The sequence below is a fragment of the Dermacentor silvarum genome, chromosome 1 (genome assembly GCF_013339745.2).
Source record: "Dermacentor silvarum isolate Dsil-2018 chromosome 1, BIME_Dsil_1.4, whole genome shotgun sequence".
NCBI classification, from domain to species: domain Eukaryota; kingdom Metazoa; phylum Arthropoda; class Arachnida; order Ixodida; family Ixodidae; genus Dermacentor; species Dermacentor silvarum.
This window is the reverse complement of record NC_051154.1, coordinates 202,507,696-202,531,943: the sequence shown is the minus strand read 5'-3', so window position 1 is coordinate 202,531,943 and position 24,248 is coordinate 202,507,696. Positions and strand designations below refer to the sequence as shown.

At 46.4% G+C, this 24,248-nt stretch overlaps 1 protein-coding gene across 3 annotated transcripts in view; it reads left to right on the top strand.

Annotated features, from left to right (window-relative positions):
* Positions 1 to 24,248, top strand: part of LOC119436651 (stomatin-like) — an 84,772-nt gene that overhangs the window by 23,833 nt on the left and 36,691 nt on the right. For all 3 annotated transcript variants that reach the window (XR_007464556.1, XM_037703606.2, XM_037703607.2), the window contains exons 2-5: positions 8,189 to 8,295; positions 12,237 to 12,309; positions 13,297 to 13,379; positions 15,090 to 15,293. Coding sequence is in view for 2 of the 3 variants with exons in the window: in XM_037703606.2 (XP_037559534.1) it covers positions 8,189 to 8,295; positions 12,237 to 12,309; positions 13,297 to 13,379; positions 15,090 to 15,293 (467 nt within the window). In the remaining variant the exon portion in view is untranslated. The remainder of the gene's footprint in view (positions 1 to 8,188; positions 8,296 to 12,236; positions 12,310 to 13,296; positions 13,380 to 15,089; positions 15,294 to 24,248) is intronic.

The following is a 24,248-nucleotide window of genomic DNA, read 5'->3' as shown; positions in this document are numbered from 1 at the left end:
TATAGTCATGGTGAACGAGAAAGGATGTTTATAAAGAGGAGAATATCCGAATTTTGGAAATAAACAAACCAATTTTTAATAGCTTGTCCAAGGTCGATCCACATAGGCCGCGAAGCTTCGGGCGAAAAGCGGTTCAGAACCAATTGTCACCGACATCAGCAAGGGTGGTTATGGGAGCAGCGATTGAAGCGCGACTATGTTTGGAGGGAATAAACACTGGGAAAGAAAAAAAATCGTTTTTTTAATTAAAGCGACACGCAGTTAGATTCATTCAACGAAAATAAAATCCCTAATCAATTTTATATACGCATGACGAGAAAAAAGAAGTAGAACTCTATTTTACTTGATCATTATCAACAAATACCTTTTTTCAGCGCCCACCGTGAGAGCGCCCGTCGATAGCGGCGGGCGTTGACGCCGCTATCACTTGCAATGCAATTCAGCTCTTGTTCGAGTGCGTGGAAAGGCGCGCTCGTAAAGTTCACCTGTTACAATACGCCCCCCTCACATGTTGTGTTGTTTTGCATGTTGACGTTTGTCTGAATTAGGTGACGCGGGTAGTTTTATTGTTTCTTAACCGGTGCAGTCAGAAGTAGTGAGTTGCGAAAGTCAGATACTTGTTTACTTTAGTTGTTTTCGTACGACAGCGCTGGCCGATGGGCTTGGCGGCCGACGAAAGGACGAGCACTCTACGTAATCTACGCCCAAAGCGTTCGTCGGCCTCCAAAGAAAGTATGTTCTGTGCAGCGATGCGATTTCGACACCCGTATACGGCTGACTTTTTCCTGCATCAATTTCCGTGCAGTAAGCTCGGAACGCCCACCAAGTCGAATGGCGGGGCATTTGAATATACAGCGCTAATGACAGGCCTCCGAAAACAAATTTCGCGCCTATGAATCAAAAATGACGTCACTTCTGTTTTCAACGGATATGACGTCAAATTATTTTTTCTTCCACCGGAAATGTTCCCTCCTCACACAGATGGCACTAAGCCCCATGAACCGCTGATAATCCGCCATGTTTTGAACGTATGGGCTTCTATGGAAGCTTCGCTACCAGTTATATTTACCTTGGCTTGTCTGGAGAACTTTTCTCATTTAGCCCACATTGACATAAGAACCGCCTCTTTGCAAAGATACGCAGATACTTTCATTTGCGGAATAACCTTACCAATTTGAGCTGTAATATCGAAGGCTTCTTGATTCATTAAAGGGACCTTATAATGAACGAAGAGATGGTGAACTGCGAAAGGTCCTTATTCGGCCACTTTTTCAGTCTGCATCTTTTGCGGGCTCACTTTAGCGCTGCACTTTTGGTCGTCTGGCATGCGGCAACACCGGTTGAACGGCGGATGATGGATCGACAAAGAGAGGAGACAGTTTCTCGTTTGTCGCCGTTAAAGCGTGCTAGTGTTGCAGCGGAGTTGTAATCAAGTCGCTCAAAACTGAGAATTCCGCTCGCGACGTGTGCGCAGAGCAGAGAGATACAGCTGTTAAAAGGGAGTACAAACAAAAAAAAAGTTTTCATAGCGTATTTTTTCGTCGAATGCTTCGCACGATCTCCGCATGATGAATTGCAACACTGAATTGCTCAACACACAAGACTCGATAAGCTGTCGAAATGAGCGCAATCGAGGTAAGCGTGACATCACAAGACACGTGTACAGATCTTACGAGGAGCTAACAATTTCCCACCATGACAATGAGCGAACACCGAAGAGGGGATAGTGTAATATTTAAGGCGCAGTAATCAACACCGAACTGGCAGCTATACTGGTTTTATGTGATGTACACCAGCTATAATGGTGTATGTGTGGCGCATGCTGAAATCCTGCCTTTGGGAAAGTGAAACCGAAACTACTCAGCAAAAAGAACATCTGGAGCCCCTGTAAATATATGTTGCAGTCCTGTTACATACGCACGGATCGTATGTCGTTATACGCACGAAGAGTATGTCCCCTGACGAAAAAAACAGTTGCCTTCAGAAAAGCTTTGAGTATCGGGCAAGCTCTAAAACCATTGACACGTGATGCTCGTTTCTGAAAGGGGAAGTCGAAAAGTGCACTTCTTGAGTTCCAGAAACGACAATCTCACCGTGAGTGGAGTCTTGGTAAGCCAGAGAAGACACAACAACGAAATACTAGCTTGAAATTCCCACTCTAGCTCCTTGGACGTCATGAGATTTGGACACCATGCCTGCTCGGGACTAGTTAATAGTTTATCTATAAAAAAAGGATTGCATTACATTCTAAAGGACCCAAAAACTTCATCAAGTGTATTTTCGGGACTTCTTTATGAATCCCCAAACAACGGCCCTAACATTTGAATATACTTTGAACTATATACATGATGTCACCTTCGCAGTCATACTAACGTACACAGTCATACTAACGTTCACAATCATATCAACGCTCACAGTCATACTAACGTACTAACGGGTCAAACAAAACTCAAGAAGCTAAACATTGCCCTTCATTTTGTTTACTGATAACCAACCTTCTTTCGGCAAATAAAGGCGGGTTGAGTTTTGAAGAAATACTTCACCTAGTTAAACTTATTTAGTATTGCTCTTAAGGCCCTTCGTGAGTATACGACACCTTTTTATGGTATCCGCACTTAGCGGTGAAACTGTTCGGGGCGTCTTTGGATGCTGTAAGCAACCGCTTTTTTAGTACTATTGATGCTACATGAAATCTGTTGCAATGATCCCCCAGGCACTTCCGCCGCACGGAAGAGCGTAGATGCATTTATTTCCAGGCATATATATGCCTGGAAATAAATGCACCTACGCGCTCTAGTTTCGTGGCTTTTGGAGATGGGCTCTAAATGCGACACTGCAAGAGCCACCCGCGGCTTTAGATGTAGCAACCTTCGCATGAAATGCCGATGTGAATGCCTCGACTTCTTTAATGATGTCTGATGTAGTATACGACAGTGGTATGTGACCTACATTTGTTATAGGTGTGAGGCGGGCTGGAAGTGGCAACACACTGCTGCACATTGACACCTCAAAAAAGCACAAAAGGCACCCACTAGCAGTTCCACTCATTGAGAGAGACAGGCCTTGCATCAATACGGTGATTCATGTGCACAAAAATCTACTACCACATCACGAGTTTTTGATCTCAGACGTCTCCTACCCTCCATGGCGACTCGTCGCCCCGAAAATTGAACTTTCGGTTGAAGGAATCATTAGCAAACGACATGTGTGTATGCTAGAACCACAACAACTAGCGTTATATCAGATATACGTTCGATACCCTGGTTATATTCAAGCGTACGCAGATGGTTCTTGTAAATTATTCTACAGCTGTATTTGTCATGCCAGAATGGAACCGAATACAGACCTTTAAACTGTCTCACACGACATGATCAACTACAGCACAACTTTTTGCAATAATCTTTGTTACGATGCATAAATTCAATGCAAAAAGGGAAAAATGTGGATCAACCTTTGTGACTTGCAGGCAGCTTTGTCGTCACTTCATGGTGACATCAGCAATTCGCAAAACATGGCTTTAGTTTACGAGACACTAAAGGAACTCACAAAGGCAAGTGCCAAAAATCGCACAATAATGTTCCAATGGATACCTGGCCACTGCAATATCACTGGGAATGTTGCAGCGGCCATGGCAGCAGACATGACAGATCTCAGCCCGTGGTTGTGGAGCGACATGGTTTGATCAGAACGCGAAACCTTCAAATTTATTTCACATTGACTTTCGCTTTAATTTAAAATCCCGTCCACAGTGGATACAACCAGAGCCTTTGAAACGCTCATCCACCGTCTGTGGCTCGGTACCCCGTATACAAAACACTTTCTAGAAAAAATTTCGAGAGCTGATATTCCGGAATGCACTTGTGGCAACGCGGATGAGGATATACATCATCTTCTATTAGAATGTCCGCGACGCGACACACAGAGACAACGTTTAGCACGTGATTTGATGGCATTGGACCGCAGGCACTTCAGCCTCAGGAAGATCTTAGGTCCTTGGCCAACGTATTCACTGCACAGACGAGTGCTACTAGCCCTCCAAAGATTTCTAGAGACGAGGAATATTCTCGGAAACTATTGAGTAGTGTTTATCTGTGATAAGCTCACTCTATGGTGATTAATTTGACGCTACTTTGGCCCATTCAATGCCTGAATTCTTCTACCTTCGTTTGAATCAAATCCGTGTTTTCTGATGTGCCCTGATTTTAGTGTAGTTATGTGACCGGACTTTGTGTTGACTTCAGTGCACTTATATGTGACTGGACTTTGTGTTATTGTGGTTCGGAGTTGACTTTTAGTTTTATTGCTTTTAAGCTAATTTTTTTTCATATTTCTATGTTAAAAGGAGTGACCGGAGGCAATTAAAGGCGACAATATCTCCTAAGCACCATATAATAATAAAAAAAAGAAACTCTACGAAGGTTAGACTGTTGGAAGATATATTTATCGGCGCTAATGGTGGAACTTGGGAAACTGCAACAATTCGCTGATTTTTCTCTCTCCTCTTTTGAGCAGTTATTCACGAGTAAAATTCACAAGTCATTGTTCCAGCGTCTGTCCCGTCGGCTTCTCCTAAGTTCTGCCCATTCTTCAGAGCGCTCGCAAACATAATCGCAAAACCAACTAGTCCTACTTCCAGGCAGAAGTACCGAGTGGTACTTCTGCTCTGGTGTGCAATATTACCTCTTCTGCAGAAGAGGCAACTTACTGCATTTTAATAAATTAATGTTTTTCGTGATATTTGATTACGCCAAAAAGGGATTCGTGCAGGTAACCCCCGAATAGTATGAGCAGAGGTTCTACTCGTGACCCAATTACTCATATAATCTGAATCTCGCCTCCAAGGGTCTGCCACGCACTTAAAAAGCTCCCAGACACCAACTCCCTCCCCATGGTACGCCCAATCACACGGTAACACGGCGCTGCGAACAGTGTACACATAGCGGGGCTCCAAAGCGACTAAGTGCGCAGTTACACAGTTCCGAGCATTGGCGCATCCAGAGGGGTTGTTTCTGTAAAAGAAGCGCGCATACAGTGCAAGAGGGCAGCAATGTATACGCCGCGGACGACACGCGAAGTGACGGCAATGAAGTTGGATGGAAATACGCCCTTCGACATAGCCTAATTCGGTGTTGTCAGTGAATAGGCGCGAAAATGCGCAGCGCACATTTTGTGAAAATCATGGTACCCCACCACGCACTGCATAGATGAAGATCCCATTATTCAGTGTTTTAAGCATGAAATCGGGTAGCCTAAATAACATTGACACGTCTTTTATCGGTCCGTGATGATATGGGCTCGCTCCGCAAGACCATTTCTCATCCGTCCTGCTCTCGAGATATGTTATCGTTGCGAGGACCTCGAGGGTTTTGTAGCGTGGAAATCTGACAGCGCCGTGTATATATAGCTTATATGGTGTTGAGATTGACTGTATAACTTTTTTCGAGGCCTTTTCGAGGTCTATAGCCCTAGGATTACTCTCGCGTCTCTCGTGTCTGCGTCAATGATCTCATGTTTGAGGAGTTTCATGGCGTTTTGGGTGGACAGCCCGGGTCTAAAGCCGATATCTCCAAAGCCGATATCTCTTTCTTCTAGATGTTTCGAGAGCCTGTTTAGGACCGCGTGCTCGGCTACCTTGCCGACGCAAGACGTCAGCGAGATCGGTCTGAGGTTATTGATGTTGGGCGCCTTGCCAGGCTTTGGGATGAGCACGATGAGGGCCGTTTTCCAGTCTTCGGGTAGTGCTCCATTCCTCCAGATTTTGTTGATTTCCTCAGTGAGGGTTTCGATGGAGGTGTCGTCTAGGTTTCTAAGTGCCTTGTTAGTTACGCCGTCTGGCCCCGGCGCTGACTTGCTGTTTAGGTTCTGAAGCGCCCTGCGTACCTCTTCAGTCCCGATCTAGCTCTGGGTTGGCCTTACCGCGATATCCTTCGGCGGTCGTGCCTCTAGCATTTTTGGCCAGTGGGAGGTACTTGTCGGCGAGACGATCAATGAGGTCATTGATCACTTCGTTCCATTGCTGGTTAGATAGTTGCGTGCAATATTCTTCAATCAGGCGGTTGAGGGAAGAAATTCTTTTCCTCAGCCTTCGATTGTGTCTTTGTTCTTTCCATCTTCTGGTGAGCGATTGTTTGGCTTCGAGCATGTGATCCAGTCGGCTGTCCATGCTTTGAACGGGAAGATGGGGAGATCCTACCAGTGGCGCCAGTCAGATTAGAAGAGTCGTCTGCGTGAACTTGTATTCGGTCGGCGTACGCGTCATACATTAGATGCAGTGTGGCTTCATTAATGGCAAACCTGGGCAAGTCAGTCTTCTTTACAACTTCTGGCATGGAAAGACGCACTTGTGGTTGTCAGAGACACCGCAAAGTAGTCTAGCTGCAGTTTAACAGATCGAGTTAAAACTCGAAATTACAATAAGACATTCAACGTAATTTTTCAAAATGTTCGGCCCTAAAGAGATCGAAGCTTTTCTCTAATCATTTGCAGCAGTTAACAGTTGTTCGGATTCTGGCAGTTTTGAAGCCTCAATGTCCAAACGCGTCCAATGTCCAAACGCGACGAACTGCGCGTAAGATCGGACCTCTTCATGCTCGACAGGCATTCATGACGGCTAGCACAACGCTTACGCAAAGATACTCAAAAGCAGAGGCAGAGGGGCCGCCTAAATAGAGCTGTGTTCGCCATGATGAATATTCGACAACTCCCGCAACTATCAGCTCTGCCGTGTGCATCAGAGACATCGCAGCACGTGTACTTCTATAATTTCGTAAACAAGAATTTTATTTTTCCAGCTGAAGTAGCAACATAGGTATTTTATTATATTCTTTTCAGTGTTAATGTGCACCACCTTTTCGTAACATTCAGATACTCTTTGTGCCCCGTTGTTCGACACATAAGCTACTGTCAAGTGTCACGGCATTTCTCTGCCACTGGAGCTGAAACGATGTATTGAGACAGCAAAGCTGGAAAAACATCGCGACGACCCAGGCGTGTTTATGGACCGCTCGCTGAAATTAATTAAATTCAGTCGCGCCATACGAAGGCAAGGACTTCGGTCCTCTAGCGATCACAACTATAGCTACCAATAACTAGTCCACCTAATCCTTGTTATCACTAAATGGCCTTGGAATAGGATAGGGGCATTTTAGCCTTGAAGTAAATAATTAACAGCTAAGTTGGTAGTGCCCTGAGTACTTATTTCGAGGTACAGAAGCCTTTGTAATCCATGCGAAATCACGCATTTTTGGTGGGCTACATGTGGTTTCGTAATGAAGTTGATGAAAAGTAACACAAATAGCACATCCTTCATTGGATACTCATCCAGGCGCACAGTCTCCGCAGTGATGTGGCACTGCATCGAAGCCTATGTGTGGCGCCGCCTTCCGACGCAGCTATAGCGCGAAAAACGTTCGGACAGGTGTGTGTGTGTGTGTGTGTGTGTGTGTGTGTGTGTGTGTGTGTGTGTGTGTGTGTGTGTGTGTGTGTGTGTGTGTGTGTGTGTGTGTGTGTGTGTGTGTGTGTGTGTGTGTGTGTGTGTGTGTGTGTGTGTGTGTGTGTGTGTGTGTGTGTGTGTGTGTGTGTGTTATATAGGCAAATAAATAGCGTTTGATCGCTTAACTGTATTTTGGGATAGCCGGCTCAGATGTAGCCTACCATCATATTTCTCTGAAGTTATTCAACGACAACAGAGTACGTCATTTACATACCTTTTTATAAAGAGCTTTAGCCGATAGAATATAGTAATCTGGGTCTGCTGTAAATATATGCAAAATAAATTCAAAAAATAAAAGAAAGTAAACTCGCAACCCGATCTCGCAAAATTCTCAGGAATTCCTAACAAAACAACAGGTACAATTTACGTCGAAAATTACGAACTCAATCGCATATTATTTTGCGCGATACAACTTGATATTCAACCTTCTTCTCAGCTTGACTAAGGTATCAGTTATATGACTATTATAAAAATGATTTTATGCACATAAGCATCAATTATTAGTGCTAGGTTAGTTTCGTGCTTTCTGAAAGCACGTATTTCTTTAATGCTTGCTCCTACTTAAGTGAATGTATGTGTTGCGAACTGGCCGATATGTCAACGTCAGTCACTGATATACGAGTGTGTTTTCCAAGTTTTACGATGCCAATAAAAATGCTATTGCTCACACCGTTCCTGTTATCGCTTTTTGCGCAGCCCACACGGAAACAGGCAGCAATGGCGTCTGCACTTTCCTCCTCACAGCCATATCCATATTTTTTATCGTCTTGACGTTTCCCCTGTCACTGTTGATGTGCATCAAGGTACGTACCAATCCCACCGTTTTCTCATGCTTAGCATTTGGCAGAGGCGATTTCGACTCTATATGGGGCATTTCGCTGTCAGCGACTGTAAACGGTGTCCCAATTATCATGCACTAAGATTTTAAAAAATGCAAATGCCACGTAGCTGGACACAACCAAGGTAATGTTGTTTGCCGTCGCTTGGAGATCCTCAGACAATTTTCTGCATTCCGCATAATTAAGTAATTAGTCTTAATTATTCAAGTTCTCAAATATTATAATTAGATGAAAAGTGTCAATGAGAAAATTGTATAGCAACATGAGAAACTCCCGATACAGCTTTCTGTTGCTCAATACGTGCTACATAAAAGTGTTTTTCCGAGCGTGAAATAAGTGCGAGAATACACGCAAAGTGCCTCGAGCGGCCACTTGCACGGCAATTTTGCGTGTATTCACGGGCTTCTTTCACGCTCAGAAAAACACTTTTATGTAACACGTACAAAGCAACAGAAAGCTGTATCGGGAGTTTCTCATGTTGCTATACAATTTTCTCTTCGACACTTTTAATCTAATTATACTATTTGAGAAGTTGATTAACTAATAAAGACTAATTATCTAATTCGGCGGAATGCAAAAAATAATCTGAGTATCTCCAAGCGACGGCAAACAACATTACCTTGGTTCTGTCCAGCTACGTGGCATTTGCATATTTTTAAATATCGGTGCATGATAGTTGAGACACCCTGTATAGGTGAGCGCACTGCTTGTTATAAGCAGGCCTATCGGTTTCTAAGCGCATGCGAGGAAGACGCCTTCAGAACGACGAACGAAGTCGATAGTAACTGCCGCCGCGTGTTTTCAAGCGAAGCTTGTATTGGCTCACAAGTTTCAGTGGCGTTGTCGTGGTCACGCAAAAAACCCCGGCTGCTCCGAGAGTAGAGCAGCTGTTTCAGCTGCGCCGGCGCCGGATCACGTGACGTGCGTGGCCAGTCAGGGTCCTCTGGTGTGTTGCGGGGAGAGAAAGGGAAGGGGGTTGGCGCGCGCTCCACCGGGCTTCCCTCGCCTCAGATCAGTCTCGGCTACCGGTTGGAAAGGCCGCCCATGGTGCGTTCCGCCGAGGAGTAGGCTGCGTTTGAGCAACGGCGCCATGAACTCGCTCGGGAAAGGGTTCGTCGTCCATGTGCCGATTCTAGCGTGAGGGCTTGCGAAGTTCGGGCGAAACGTCAGCGAAGATCCGCAGACCCCGAGTTGCGGGAGCGCGATCTTGAGGCCAAACGTCAGCGTCGTCTTGCCCTCCAGCCACCAAACAACGGTGGTGCACGCCTCGGCACTGCTAGCGCCAACTACCCCGGTGCGACGGCTAGGTTTCAACGCGAGTTTCTCAACCGGAACTTCGGAGCCAGTTGCAGTGCGTGTGACCGGTTGTGGTTCGAGCACAACGTGGTACTCGTCAGTGAAATTCGTTCCGAGGAACACCGAAGATACACACGACAAGCTTCGCTTACCCCCATTTTCCGGTAGGGGAAGGGTTGGTCATTTTTAGAGTTTACTCTTCTTGTGTTAACCTCCGGCGGAGCAATCGCTTACGAAGCGGCCTTGAGATATAGTATGAAGGCAGAAAAAGTTGCGCTGACCAGATTTCCGCTGGAAGCTCGCTGTGTAAGCCTTTAAAAAATCCTGAGGCGTTCAAGTAACGGAGGTTGCCGAAGAGGCTGCCTTGCTCAATGATGCAGTGAAATGCACTTAAGCCGGTGACGTAGTAAACGTTTTCGCTAATGCGGCCGCAATTCTAAGAGCGGTGGCTTCCTCGCGAGAGTTTTTCCGTTTAGCTTAGGCTTCTATAATGCATGCGGATAATTATAGCGGTATACGACACACCTACTTTCATGAGTAGGTGACCGACCGGAATGGGGAGTTATTTCTTGTCAGCCAAATTTATCTCCACATTTACGAGGTACTGAGGAATGTAGAACACGACGGTAATAAATTGCCTTGAACGCACCATTTGCATCTGTGGGTCGCATGCGGGGGTGCGTGTACATTGATGCGTTTCGTTTAATCTTGAATAGAAAGGTGCAAGCAACCGATGTGTGACCTTCTTTTTTATGCATGTTCGCAAGATAAATGAGCAACACAGGGGCTCTTGAACTGCTAATTTACTGGTGCCTCTTTAATAAAATATAGCCAGGCGCTAATAATATTCGCTGCACGAGGGTTCGTGTACTATTGTCTCATAACATCTGCGTAAATTAAGTTCACCAAAGTGCCCGCCGTGGTGTTGTATAGTGGCTTTGGCGTAGCGCTGTTATAAACACGAGGGCGCGGGATCGAATCCCGAGGCCGCGGCGCCCTGCATTTCGGCGGGGCCATATGCAAAAACGCCCGTGTACCGTTCATTGGGTGCACGTTAAAGATCCCCATGTAGTCGAAATTAATCCGGATCCCCCCACTATGGCGTGTCTCATAATCATATCGTGGTTTTGGCACGTAAAATCTGCGAATTTAATTTAATTCATCATCATCATCATCATCATCATCATCATCATCATCAGCCTATATTTATGTCTACTGCAGGACGAAGGCCTCTCCCTGTGATCTCCAATTACCCCTGTCTTGCGCTAGCTGATTCCAATTTCCACCTGAAGATTTCCTAACTTCATCACCCCACCTAGTTTTCTGCCGTCCTCGACTGCGCTTCCCTTCTCTTGGTATCCATTCTGTATCTCTAATGGTCCACCGGTACCCATCCTACGCATTACATGGCCTGCCCAGCTTCATTTTTTCTCTTAATTTCAATTCTAATATTCACCAAACTGCAAACAATACGTGTTGACTCCACTGTGGCACTTCAAGAAAATTGGCTCGTGCAAATAAAATGTAGGTAATATTAGGTAAAAAGACAACATTGATGTTCAGTGTAATAAGCTACGGCCGACAATGACCCACTCAAAATGACCTGTCGCAAAAATGGCCGCTTACCAGTTAACCACACTAAAGCGGGGAAAGTAAATACAATAAAATAACGCTACATGCCAATGAGAGAGATAAAAATAGAGTAAGGGCGGGAGGTTAACGAGATGCGGGCGTCAGGTTTGCTACGCTGCGTTAGTGTGGGGGAAATAGGGGTCGGAAAGAGGGTACAGAGGAAAAAAACAAATACAGGAAGGGCGTTTTCATTTAGACCGTTCACATAGGCCGGTGGATAGCAAGCGCAGTAGCACTTGTACGACCTTCTGATGCGATGATAAGTCCCGTTGATATTCCGACAGAGGCTTGTCGTCCAACTGGTGGAGCACGACGGCGAGCGATTGTCTATGTACGCTGTATACCCCGGGCACTGGCACAGAACAGGATGTATTGTTTCCTCGTCACCTCAGTACTCATAGGCTGCGGGAAACGCAGGCCAAAGGAAGTAACTTGAGGTCAATCTGGCGTCTGCCGGCGGGATACGTCTATAGTAGTTATTTTACTAAGGCGAACAGACGCTGCTAATTAAAGGCGGCGACCTGTTTGAACTGTGCACCTTGTTTGTTTAGTGCGCCGGCTGTAACGTTTAAGTGAGCGCCACGAATGTGTACAGCTGTTCCTTTAGCAATGCATGGCTGCAGAGTGGATTGTCAATGTTACGAGGCGATGTTTACGTCGACGTGTTGAAGGGAAATCGCCTGAACAATATTTGCTTCAGTTGTGCTATAGTGTAACAGCATTGTGAGATATGACTTACCGGCGCCAAATTCAAACGATGAAGAACTATTAGATAAGCGCTGCACTAACACTGCCTCGACGTTCGTGCTGCGTGTGTCTTCGTCTGTCCCGTAGGAATTTGGCGCCGATAAGTCATGGTGATAATACTAGCCCGGCTTTCTTGTTTAATGTAGCAGCGTCGAAGGAACGACGCCGAGATGCTGACAGTTACAGGACTCGTAAAGTCATTCTTGCTTAAATTTCCGCTTCGTTTGCAGATCGTGCAGGAATATGAGAGAGCCGTCATATTCAGACTCGGTCGCCTTGTCAAAGGAGGAGCACGGGGACCAGGTGAGGGTTTCCTGCGACAAACATTTGCAGATTTTTTTTAGCATGCAGCGTTCACAAAACTACCAGTCGTTTTGGTAAAACTAATAGAAAGCCCATATTGCATTAATTACCGCAGCGATGGCCTAGCGGTAGAGCATCCGCCTCGTATGCGGGAGGTACCGAGTTCAAATCCCGCTGCCGCCGGGAACCCACCGGTTTTTCTAATGGGTAGAGATGTCCCCTGGCCTGGTGCTCGGCTGTCGTCGGGGTCACATCTCGAAAGAGGGCCCAATAGAGATTTCAGCTCTTGTCTCTGGGCGCCTCTTGTCCAACCACAGACGGCCTTGTAGACGAGCATCCGCCGCGGCTGTGGGAGGCAAGTGCTGCCGCCGGGTACCTACCGGTAAAATAGGTACAAGCGCACTCCCGGCCTGGTGCTCGGCCATTATGGGACCTCAACGCTTGGAAAGGGGTGTTTGACCTCAACCCGAAGGTGCCCCCACCTCAATAGGTGCTTGGGGCGCCACATGGGAAATGACCGCCATGGGAGCGCCCAGACATCACTTTTTTCCGTGCTCACGTTGGTTTCGACGGGAATTCAGGGCGCAGGCTCCTTTCCCAAGCGTATCACCCCTGAAGGAAGCCGAACGCCAGGCCGGGATACGCTTGTACCCTTTTGAACCAGTGGGTGCCCGGTGGCGGTGGGAATCGAACCCACAGCCTCATGGGGATCTTCCAGCATTAGGAAGATCCCCATGATTATGAGCATCCATCAACTTCCAGCCCTCGTCTTCTGAAGTACTATTCCCTCCTCGCTCCTTTTTTTTTCTCCCTTTCACTAAAAAGAAAAACACTAAACACAGGCATGCTTAGATTCTAGCACGTGCTTTAGTTTGAAGGTGGTTTAAAAGGACTGACTGCTCAAATTCGAAGATATACATGATGTTCCCGTTGATTAAGCGAATTAATTTAGGGCGCCAATTGTGTCTGGAACGTGGTCTCTCGCAGGTCTTTTCTTCATCATTCCCTGCATTGACAACTATACCAAAGTCGACTTGAGAACGGTATCCTTCGACGTTCCACCCCAAGAGGTAAGTAGACTGTATAGACCGTTCTCTAACAACGTACGTATGATGCGGGAGTCGCGATAAACAACGCTTTACAGGGGGTGCGTTATAGCATTTCAGTCAGAAGAGCAGAAAAATTTTCAACTTTAGGATCGCGTGTCATTCATCGTAAGGGTTACCACAGTTTTTATAGGTGTTTACGCCAAGGAGAGGTGTGTCGTTCTTCCAACATACGAGGTTACACTTTAGGTCCGTTAATTACAGTGTAGCCTCAAGACGGCACTTTTTATACTCTTCAGAACAATGTGGATTTCTGCGCTCTCTTTAAGGACTGTTCTAGTACCGTGGCCTTCTCCAGGCATTGCAAAGCAACGCTGCTATAACTCTAGTAACGTTGTTGAAAAGAGGGCATTATGTGCTGCGTGGATTTTCTTTTCTTAAGTGCAACCTTGGTTTAAGGTACTGATAGTGTATATGCGTTGGAACATTAATCTTTAATTCTTTTTACTTTGTATTAAGTGTGCATGCGTTCAAACTTTAATTTGATTCGTTTATATATATATATATATCGCGCTTAAGAGTGGCATCACATCATCCACCATTTGTTTCCTTCTCATTTTCCTGTCTTAGTCAGCATATTTTCGAGTAATTTTGATCACTCATACCCCATGTATGAGTGAAATGGAGTAGCAGGGGCCACGTGCTTCCAACCTCTCCATCTGATCCCCCAGCTAAATCTATCTATCGAGCTACGCGGCCGTTAAAAACTTGCTGTAGTTTTTAGCCTAAATTTACCAACAGGGCAAGGAAGAGGCAACACGACACACAGCTGACGTGTTGCCTCCTTCATGCGCTGTCTATAAATTTAGGCCGAACTCTGCAGTAATCACGAACCAAATATAGCTCAGACGTAACCGTTGTTGCCCTTAAAGCTTCTCTAACGTGAGTGCCGTCCTTGACAGACCATCGCCGTTGTGGTCGTGTCATTGTCCCGCCACTGTCACCGTCGTGATTGACGGGCACCCAAGCGGCCTTTGAAGAAATGCTCTTCCGTATAGCAGAAGTTGCGTGAATACGAGCCGAGGTATAGTCTCAGTACATGCCTAGGGCAATCATGTCTGTTCCTGTAAGCGATGTGAAAGCATCTTTTTCATTTGTTTGCGACGTTACTGGTATTTGTTTTTTCGTGCTTAAAAGAAAGCCCACGAAACATTCACCGCCGCGCGCCACAGCGGCTTAATTCTTTTAAGTATGGAAAGAAAAAACTACGCAAACGGTAACGCGTCGCAAACAAATGAAAGTGATAATTTCAAATGTGCCCTACAAACCTTGCATAAACACTGTGGCTGTAAACGTAATGAGTAAATAGTTGGTTAATTAATTAGTACTAATTACTATAATAAATAAGCATAAAAATACCAGAGGCTTGCTTCTCTAGGAGGTTCCTAACAAGATACAATTGGTTTCACCCGCCTTAAAGGATTTGTTTAAAAAAATGCATGTTAACTGCACGGACACCCTGTAAGCTTGTGCCGACTGCCAAGCTTGTATGAAACCGCATTTGAATTTTAGCAGCTTCACCTTTATTTTTGTCATCGAGCCATGGTTGCGTAGCTGAAATGTTTCTTCGTCCTGCCTAACCGGCAGAATGACCGCGACGGCCATTTAGTCTACTCATGGTATCGTCGTGCCCAAGTCCACGTACACAGGGGCGTTTCGCGCTGGCTCGTACAGATCCTGACCAAGGACTCGGTGACCGTCGCGGTGGACGCTGTGGTGTACTACCGCATTCAGAATGCCACGGTGGCCGTGACCAACGTGGAGGACTACGGGCGCTCGACGCGCCTGTTGGCGGCCACTACTCTGCGCAACGTGCTCGGTACGAAGAGCCTCTCCGAGATCCTGTCCGAGCGCGAGGCCATCAGCCACACCATGCAGGTAAAACCCGACTTGTGTGAATTTCTGACAATAATTTGCAGGTTTTACGTGCCAAAACAACGACGCCTCTCGTAACCCATGTGTTGCGTTGGACCGTAGAAGTGAACGATTCGGTCGGTCGGTCGGTCGGTCGGTCGGTCGGTCGGTCGGTCGGTCGGTCGGTCGGTCGGTCGGTCGGTCGGTCGGTCGGTCGGTCGGTCGGTCGGTCGGTCGGTCGGTCGGTCGGTCGGTCGGTCGGTCGGTCGGTCGGTCGGTCGGTCGGTCGGTCGGTCGGTCGGTCGGTCGGTCGGTGAAATAATTATAATCAATCAATAATTTTCACGGCCAAAATGCGTACCATGAAGCAGCCCTTTTTACTGGTAACCACACGGAACGCATTTCGGCTGGGGTCGAAGCATGGTCGTCGCGAAGATTACAATGGACGCCCCGCCACCAGGAGGCGCCACACGCCGAAAGTACGCTTGAAATACGTTTCATGGATACCCACTTTGCGTTTTGCATAGGTGTCTTTTTTTTTCTTGCCTCCGCGTGTATAAATCAGGCCAAGTAGCTAGTTACTCTCCAGCGCCTGCGGGAGCCTCATCATACCAAGATGTCAGTCCACAGACGCCGCCACAGGAGCGCTGAATAGAATGTGATATGATTACATTTCCTTGAGCCTGGACGGGGCATAACAGCAACTGCCGTGTGTGACCTTCTCTCGTGCCTTTCGAATGTCTTGCTCACGCGTGTGGATTGTTACAAAGTATTTTTGCGTGTTTGCGTACCTTATTTACTAAACTTCCAGTTGCTGCTAAAGCGAGCGCTCGTGTGACCTTTGCTTTTGAGCCTCTGTCAGCCCACATTTTTAGACAACAGACGACTTCCCCGACGTAAGGCGGCTGTTAAAGTTCGCCTATGGCGTACTTCAAGGTACGCCGCGCGGTTGCACACTCAATGAAAGCGCTGTAATCTTTTAATAACTTTCATTCTTAGTGGAGTGTCTGGTTTATAATTACTCCCGGTAAATGTTGACAAGAAAAGAATGTGCCTGCCTTGAACAACAACGATTCCTTCGTAACCGTAGCGAGGGTTGCTAGAACTGTAGCTACAGTCTGTGGTTTGTTACAGGATTCAAACTCGTGTAATAAGAGCTGCAAGGTTTTCATTATTTCGACTAATTATAAAAATGTGTTTATAAGTTAATTGGTTCTTCCGCGCCAAAGTCTAACTGCCCTAAACGATTAACCAGTAATGTTTATTTTGCTTAGTGCCCCATTTCCTTTTTTCCGTGATGAGCAAGAAAACTAATATGTACACATCGCTAAAAACTCTGACTAAGTTCTAGCCTTGCGCTACAAGTGGCTGTTGTACTTTTTTTTACCGTGAATAATGAGATGGCGCCCTTTCTCACATGCGAAGCATAGTAATATATCACATGTTACGCAAGATCAAGAAAGCAAGTGAAACACATTATAAAATGCCATAAACATGATAAATACTCAGACCACAAATTGTCACAACGGAGAAATACAGTTTAAAATGTCACGAACACTATAGATGCGTTACTAGGGTGTCCAAAATGTCACAAGAGAGAAAGAAACATTCTGGCAGAAGCCATCTCACGATGACCGTCGACGGTAATGCGTTGGCATTGCATCAATATAGCGACACAACGCATTCCCACCGTGGAAACGAGTTATGTGTGAGGCGCGCACTATGACGAGACTCCTCTTTCGCTCTTACCTAGGAACACTGGGCGCCATCTAGCGCGGCCGCCGCAAGGCCTGCGCGTGGCCTCCGAAATGCGTGGCGCGCCGGTGCGTGCGAACGCTGAGAAATGTCCCCTCGATACACAGTGACCCAAGTTGGCGAGATGTTCATTGAAGCGCGGCATACACCCAGGGCGTTCATGGTGCAGCTGGCTAAAGTGTTGATGCGAAAGACGTTCATTGAAAAGCGGCACATACCCAGTGCATTTGTAGCGCAGCCTGCTAAAGCGTCGGGTTGCTGTCCTTGAGGAACTCTTTTGACGTGGGATCGATTCCGCTCAGCATCGGAGAAATTTAAGGGACATTTTTCGTCACTGTAGAGCGGCACATTCCCAGTGGCACATAGTTACCAAGTTAGCGTCAAATGCGTTCATTGAAGAGCGGCACACATGCACCCAGTGACCCAAGCTGGCACCAAAGTGGTTCATTCACTGCAAGGCTATTCACTGCATGCTTAGTAGAAGTATTCGTGACATTATACTGGGAAGGCTTAGGAGTGAGGATCATGCGGCGAATATCTCGGCAATCTTGGGCATGCAGATGACATTGTCCTTTTCAGCAACACTGGGGACGAATTAAAACAAATGATTGAGGACCTTAACCGAGTGAGGATGCGGCGAATATCTCGGCAATCTTCGGCAAGAGTAGGGTTGAAGAGTAGGGCTGCAAGAGTAGGGTTGAAGATTAATATGCAGAACACAAATATAATGTTCACCAGCCTGGCAGGAGAACAGGAATTTAGGATCGCCAGTCAACCTGATCATGAGAAGGAAACTTACACAAGAATAAAAATGGGTTGAAGTGCATACGCAGGCATTGCCAAATTCTTACTGGGAGCTTACCACTGTCGTTGAAAAGAAAGGTGTAGAATCATTGCATTCTACCGGTGCTAACATGTGGGGCAGAAACTTGGAGTTTAACAAAGAAGCTCGGCAACAAGTTGAGGACCGCACAAAGAGCGATGGAACGGAAAATGTTAGGCCTAACGTTAAGAGACAGGCCGAGAGCGGTGTGGATCAGAGAGCAAACGGGGATAACCGATACTCTAATTGACATTAAGAGAAAAATATGGATCTGGGCAGGCCATGTAATGCGTAGGGTAGATAACCGATGGACCGTTAGAGTAACAGAATGGGTGCCAAGAGAAGGGAAGCGCAGTCGAGGACGGCAGAAAACTAGGTGGGGTGATGAAATGAGGAAATTTGCAGACGCAAGTTGGAATCGTGCAGCTAGCGCAAGACAGGGGTAACTGGAGATCGCAGGGAGAGGCCTTCGTCCTGCAGTGGACATAAATATAGGCTGATGATGATGAAGATGATGATGAGGTTCATTCATTGAAGACCAGCACAGACCGAGGGGCACATACCCAGTGCTCCTAGTCGGCATAAAATAGTTTCATCAAACAGCGATACCTACCCAGTCCCGCATCTGCAGCGACCCATGTTGGCGTGAAAGAAGTTCGTTGAAGAGCGGCACATGTGTACACATTACCACATATGGAGTGACCCAAGTTGGTCCGACGGTTGGTTTCGAATCCTGCTACCTCAGCACAGCAGCGCGATGCGCCACCGACTCGCCCACGGACCCAGGTAGGCGGGAAAACGGTTAGATACAAAGAAAGAAACAAACAAGCATAAATAGATAGCCCCCGGAAAGTGTGTGAAGTACCCCAAGAATTAAATATAATATAAAAACCTAACGCATTAATAACTGACACATATCACTGCTTCATAACGAATGCATACAACGTCATACATAGATTGCATATAAATACATAGATTGCTCAATAAGAACTGAAACTGTGGCTCTGAAATCTTTTTTTTTCTGAAAATTAATATTCGGCCCTTTTATCCCTTTCTACATGTTCCCCAGTAAGTGAAATGCACGCGTCCCACCGTTTCTACCATGCCTAGATGGCATGAACCAAGCCCCATCTTGTGACTAACTTAAAAATCGTCTTCAATGCATATCTACGCCTGATCCCATGTGTTTTTCCGTTTTTTTTTTACCCTTCCCCAAAGCATCGCAACAATCCACTTACCCATTTTACAGTCCAGATGCGGCACTCTTGAACTACTTGGACTACTTGGACTCACGTTATAAAGAGAAATTGCTTTGACATAAAACGAGGTTTGGATGCAATTTTTAAGTAGGTGTCATAAAATGGCTTGACTTACGTTATCTATGATTGGTAGAAACCGTGGGACGCGTGGGGATCATATAGAAAGGAATAAAAGTGCTGATGAGTAATTTTCAGAAACAAAGATTTCAGAGCATCAGTCTCAGTCTTTATTGAACAACCCTCGTACAATGTCATTTTCACCAGTTGAAAATCTGCATGCACTTATTACGACAATATACGACTGACTTCCAAATGCTCTACGAGCGACAATTGCACGTTTTTGGAGAGTAGCTGTTGGTCGCGATCACAACAGCTTATTTAGGCTCATTGGTCTCCAATCATGCGTCGTCTAAATTGGACACCACTCAGCTCCTTGGTTCTAAGTATTCGCGGTATTAAGAGAGAGAGAGAGAGAAACGTTCTACAATCGCAGACGGGATAAGGGTTTCTAGGCTCCCGCTGAGCTCTATCAGTATATCGAATAAAGATTACAAGTATTAATAGTTCGATCAAACCATGTTCTTCCACGGTTACGGGCAGATGTGCCTCTTAAAAACGCAACGCATTTCAGATCTATTTATAAGGAATGTGGTTGTCTTGTTATGTCGCGCTGCTGCATCAGCTGCACTGTAGCAGGCAGCTAGTATCTAAAGCGGAGAGTTGGCATGGTGACGTAATTAAGTTGTTGACACCCTCAAGCTTTTGACTCACGGACGGAAAAAAACAGGGGGGTGGGGGCATGGACTGTGCTCCTAAAGCGTCGGTACAGATAAGCGAAAGTGTCCTCTTGGCCTCCAAGACTACGAGGCGCAGTCGCTTATCGTTCAGCGACGAGGAAAACATTCCTCGGTTTTCTAGTTCGAGCGTCGCTGGCTATTTCGAGACTCCATGCATGTTAGGAACGCAGACAACACAGGCCACGAATTGTGCTCTGCCATTCTGTTTCGTTGCCACTGGTGAATTACGTAATTTTATAGTTCGATCACTATTTCGACGACGTAGCGGTGTTTTTTTGTTTTTTTTTTTTTTTCTGCGACACATCCCTCGCTATAACCCCCCCCCCCCCCCCTTGCCGCACCTCTTCTCCCCTTTTTCTAACGTTGCTCATGGACTAATGTTGCCTGTGCATCTGGCGCAACGAAGGCATTTTAACCTTTCTTAGACACTCTGGTGTCGATGAAATACTTTAGTTTGGTGAGGGTTGTGCTGTGTTTTTGTGTATGTTGATTATGTATGTTGAGTTTTGTGCATATAACTTGATTTTTCATCATACCCATCTGGGGAGCATGTTAGGCCTGACGCCAGACAAGCCTCCACAGTATGCCGCATATACTCGTGTAATCGCCGCAAGTTTTTTTTTTTTTTTTTCGAGATTTGAGGTAAAAATCGGGGGTGAGGCCATTACACGGCGAAAAAGACAACATCTTTTGGTTCGTAAATATTTTCAGATGTACTTGCCTTTATTGAACAACAGTACTCGCTTGTACTGGCTCTGTCTATTCTTGGCTATTCCCGTAGCGCTTCACCTGCCGGCTTAAATAAATGGTGACGCCACACAGACCAGCGACGGCAGCGTCTCGGAGGCAGGCGCTAAACTTCGGAGGCTGCGCTTTCGCTACCTGGAGGCGCCGAAAACTCGGCACGGCTGCCTTGTTCTGCTACCGATAAAAACAAAGCGTAGGAATTTTCGCGCCACACAGCAGATAACACTGCCAACCTTCACAAAAATCAAGTATGCGGCTAATACACAGGTAATGTTTAAATATATTTGGCGGGGAGGGGGGATTTTTTTTTTTTTTTTTTTTTGCAAAGTTCTGGATGCGGCTTTTACACGGGTGTGGCCATTACATGAGTATATACGGTACATTAAATAGTCCGCCTCTCTGCTCTCATATATCCACTTACGTGCACAGCTACCACAGCCAAGAATAAATAATGACAATAATCATACTGCACAGGGCAGCATGTTTGCTGCAGCCCTGTAGGGCACTTGCAGCCTACAATAGTCGGGCTAAAATAAGAGTAGGCGTTATTTTCGTTGAAGAGGTGACAATGGTAGGTTGGCTAGTCTTGCAAGACATAGGGCAATTAAAGTAAGACGCGTGTAGACATCGCGTCCTTAGTGCGCGCGGTCCGTGCACTAAGTTCGCGAAAGCGTGTGTGCGTGTGCGTGTGTGCGTGCGTGCGTGCGTGCGCGCGCGCGCGCGGTGAAAGACATAGAGTTTTTGTTCGTTTGCATTCAAGCGTCGATGAATAGCCAGGCTGTCCAACGAAGGGAATGCGAGCGCAATCCGTCAAACTCGACGGCGTGTAGCGCTCGGTATATTGAGAGAGACCCGCGGTCTTCGCCGAGGCGGCAAGCGTAAGCATTCCCCACGCGAAGAATAAACGAGCTCGCTGACAGCGTACACCGGGCGTGCTTTCCACACCTCCGTGATTCCGGCGTCGACGGAGAGCCGCTTACCGCAGACTGCAGGCGTCTCGCTCAGCCCTTGTATAAATCACTCGGCGCCCTCTTAACCCCGTAATGCGGTTCCACGCGACGCTAGCCCGCCAGACGCTCCACGGGGAAATCCGCCGCCTCCACTCGGCTCGGCCTCCTTCGCCTTTCGTTCTGGTTCCTAACTCTTGATCCTGTCGTTTGGTAAACACTGCGCGTCACGTCTTCTTGAACGTCTGAATGCGCGCCCAAATTGCGTGCACTGCCGTTAAAGCTACGATGACGACACGAGCCGAAGTTACTTTATTGTATGTTATATTTGGATAGAGAATATCTAATAAGGCTGGTGGTATCCGCAATACATATACTGCACAGTTCTGGTGATAATAAGGCAAAATGCACCCATCATTAAGAGCAAAACGGTAGCATTGAGCGGTTCACTGTGACGAGAAGCAGACACGCGGTAACGCGGGAAATATGAACTAAGAGTATACAAGACAAACTACATAAGAACCATCTTGAAATGGCGCGCAACGGGACGGCACAACAGAGGGGAAGACGAACACAGGCGCAATGGTGGTGGAATGGAAAATGGTGCTGTTTCTTTCCAAAATGCTGCAGGCATGTCGATAGAGAAGCTTTTAGCCCTTTTGAAATTTTACCTTCAGAGTACTTTTATCAAGTTTGACGACCAGATGTATCTGCAAAAAAGAGGCATTTGCATTGGTTCCTGCATCGCGCCTGTGTTGCGCCACATCGTTTTATCTTCCATTGATCGCTCTTTACACGATCGTTTTATTCATGCTAACAATGACACAATCCTTAAAGTTTTTCGTTATATGGACGACTTCTTAATTCTTTTTAACAAGAAATGCTCTATCTCGTATGAGCATGCGCAAAAGTGTGTTCTCGATGATTTTAATAATCACTGCAAATGGCTGACTTTCACATATAAGCTTCCAAGAAGGAAGGCTGCAGTTCTTGGATTTACGCCTGAAGTTCAGCGAAAAGCCACGTCTGCTGGGCATATTCCCATCGTGCACAAAAAGAGCTCCTCCCATACAAATCAGCTCACTGTAAGATAATTAAGAGAGGCATATTGCAGCACTCCGTTTGGAATCCGCGCTTCGGAAGTCGTGCATTCACAATGTCTAAGCTAGTTTTGATCTACAATGGGAAGGCTTTTTTTCAGTCGGCTTGCCTGGGTCGGTCGTCGTGTCAGTAGCGGAAACGCTCCTCAAAAAAAAAAAAAAAATGAAGCGCCGTTCTTGCAATAATGCCGCGGAAACCCTGGTGGCCACTCAGAGGCCAGAAGTGGTTCCGTACATGCACAAGGTCACACATTGCCTGAAAAAAGTGGCTACTCGGTTTAACGTGCTGATGGTTTTTTTTTTTTCAGCCCCCAAGAAGCTTGCTCAGCTGAGCCGTCGCATCACTTGTGCAGACAAAATGTGGGCTGTAAAAAGAACCATGAAAAGCTCCCTGTTAAGTGCGCCAACAACGCCGTGTACGAGATTCCCGCCTATCCTGCGGGAAAGTATACATCAGCCAGACGGGGCGATGCATCAATGACCGACTCAGAAAGCATGCAAGAAATCTAGCTAATAAGGAGAATACACATCTTGCTGACAACTACATGCAGTAGCTGTCCCACTTGTGAACTACGTTTCCATAGCATGAAAATCCTAGGCAAGGGCCAGCAGAAAACCGCTCGTGAAACGTTAGAGGCTTTTTTTTTATCAGGAAAGCAGGTCAGGAGTGTTTAAGCGATGCATCGATTACACTGTACAATGCAGAAATGACCCGCCGCGGTGGCTCAGTCAGCTAAGGCGTTGCGCTGCTGGGCACGAGATCGCGGGATCGAATCCCAGCCGCGGCGGCCGCATTTCGATGAAGGCGAAATGCAAAAACGCCTGTGTGCTATAGTGCATGTTAAAGAACCCCAGGTGGTCAAACTTAATCCGGAGCCCTCCACTACGGCGTGTCCCATAATCAGAACTGGTTTTGGCACGTAAAACCCCAGAAAGAAGAATGCAGAATGAAATTCCTTTCGCGCCTGGTGTGATCACTTCCTTTTTGATGGTTTCAATATTCCTTGTAACGGTGCGCCTGCGCAGCTTGTGGATATATATATACCTGTGGGTCTGGCTTCAATAAATCAGTTAGTTTGCGCCTGTGTTCGTCTTCCTCTCTGTTGTGCCGTTTTGTTGCGCGCCATTTCAAGATGGTTCTTATATCAAAATACCAACTAGCCCAACATTCAACTCTTTTAAAGACAAACTACGCTGCACATTCAACGGTTGAGTTTATGACGCTGAATATGTTTCCGTGTTATTTATTTATTTGATAGCACCTCTTTTAAGCAAACAGGCTTCTTTTTTCGTCTTTAGAAAGCGGGGTGACAGCCCCGGCATCGGTTGCTACGTCGTCGTTACGATCTTGCGCTGGCATGGCATACCCTACATAATGCTGGATCGTGGTTTGTTCAGTCTCATTCCATTTTTCCCTCGTATCATTAACGATCGCTGGCATATTATTATTTGCGCTCTGTAAACACTTCTACAATAGACGTTAAGCGATTTCACACAGCATTTAAGCTTTCTGATCTCCGAATTGTTTCCTTACGGTTAGAAGCGCTCCCG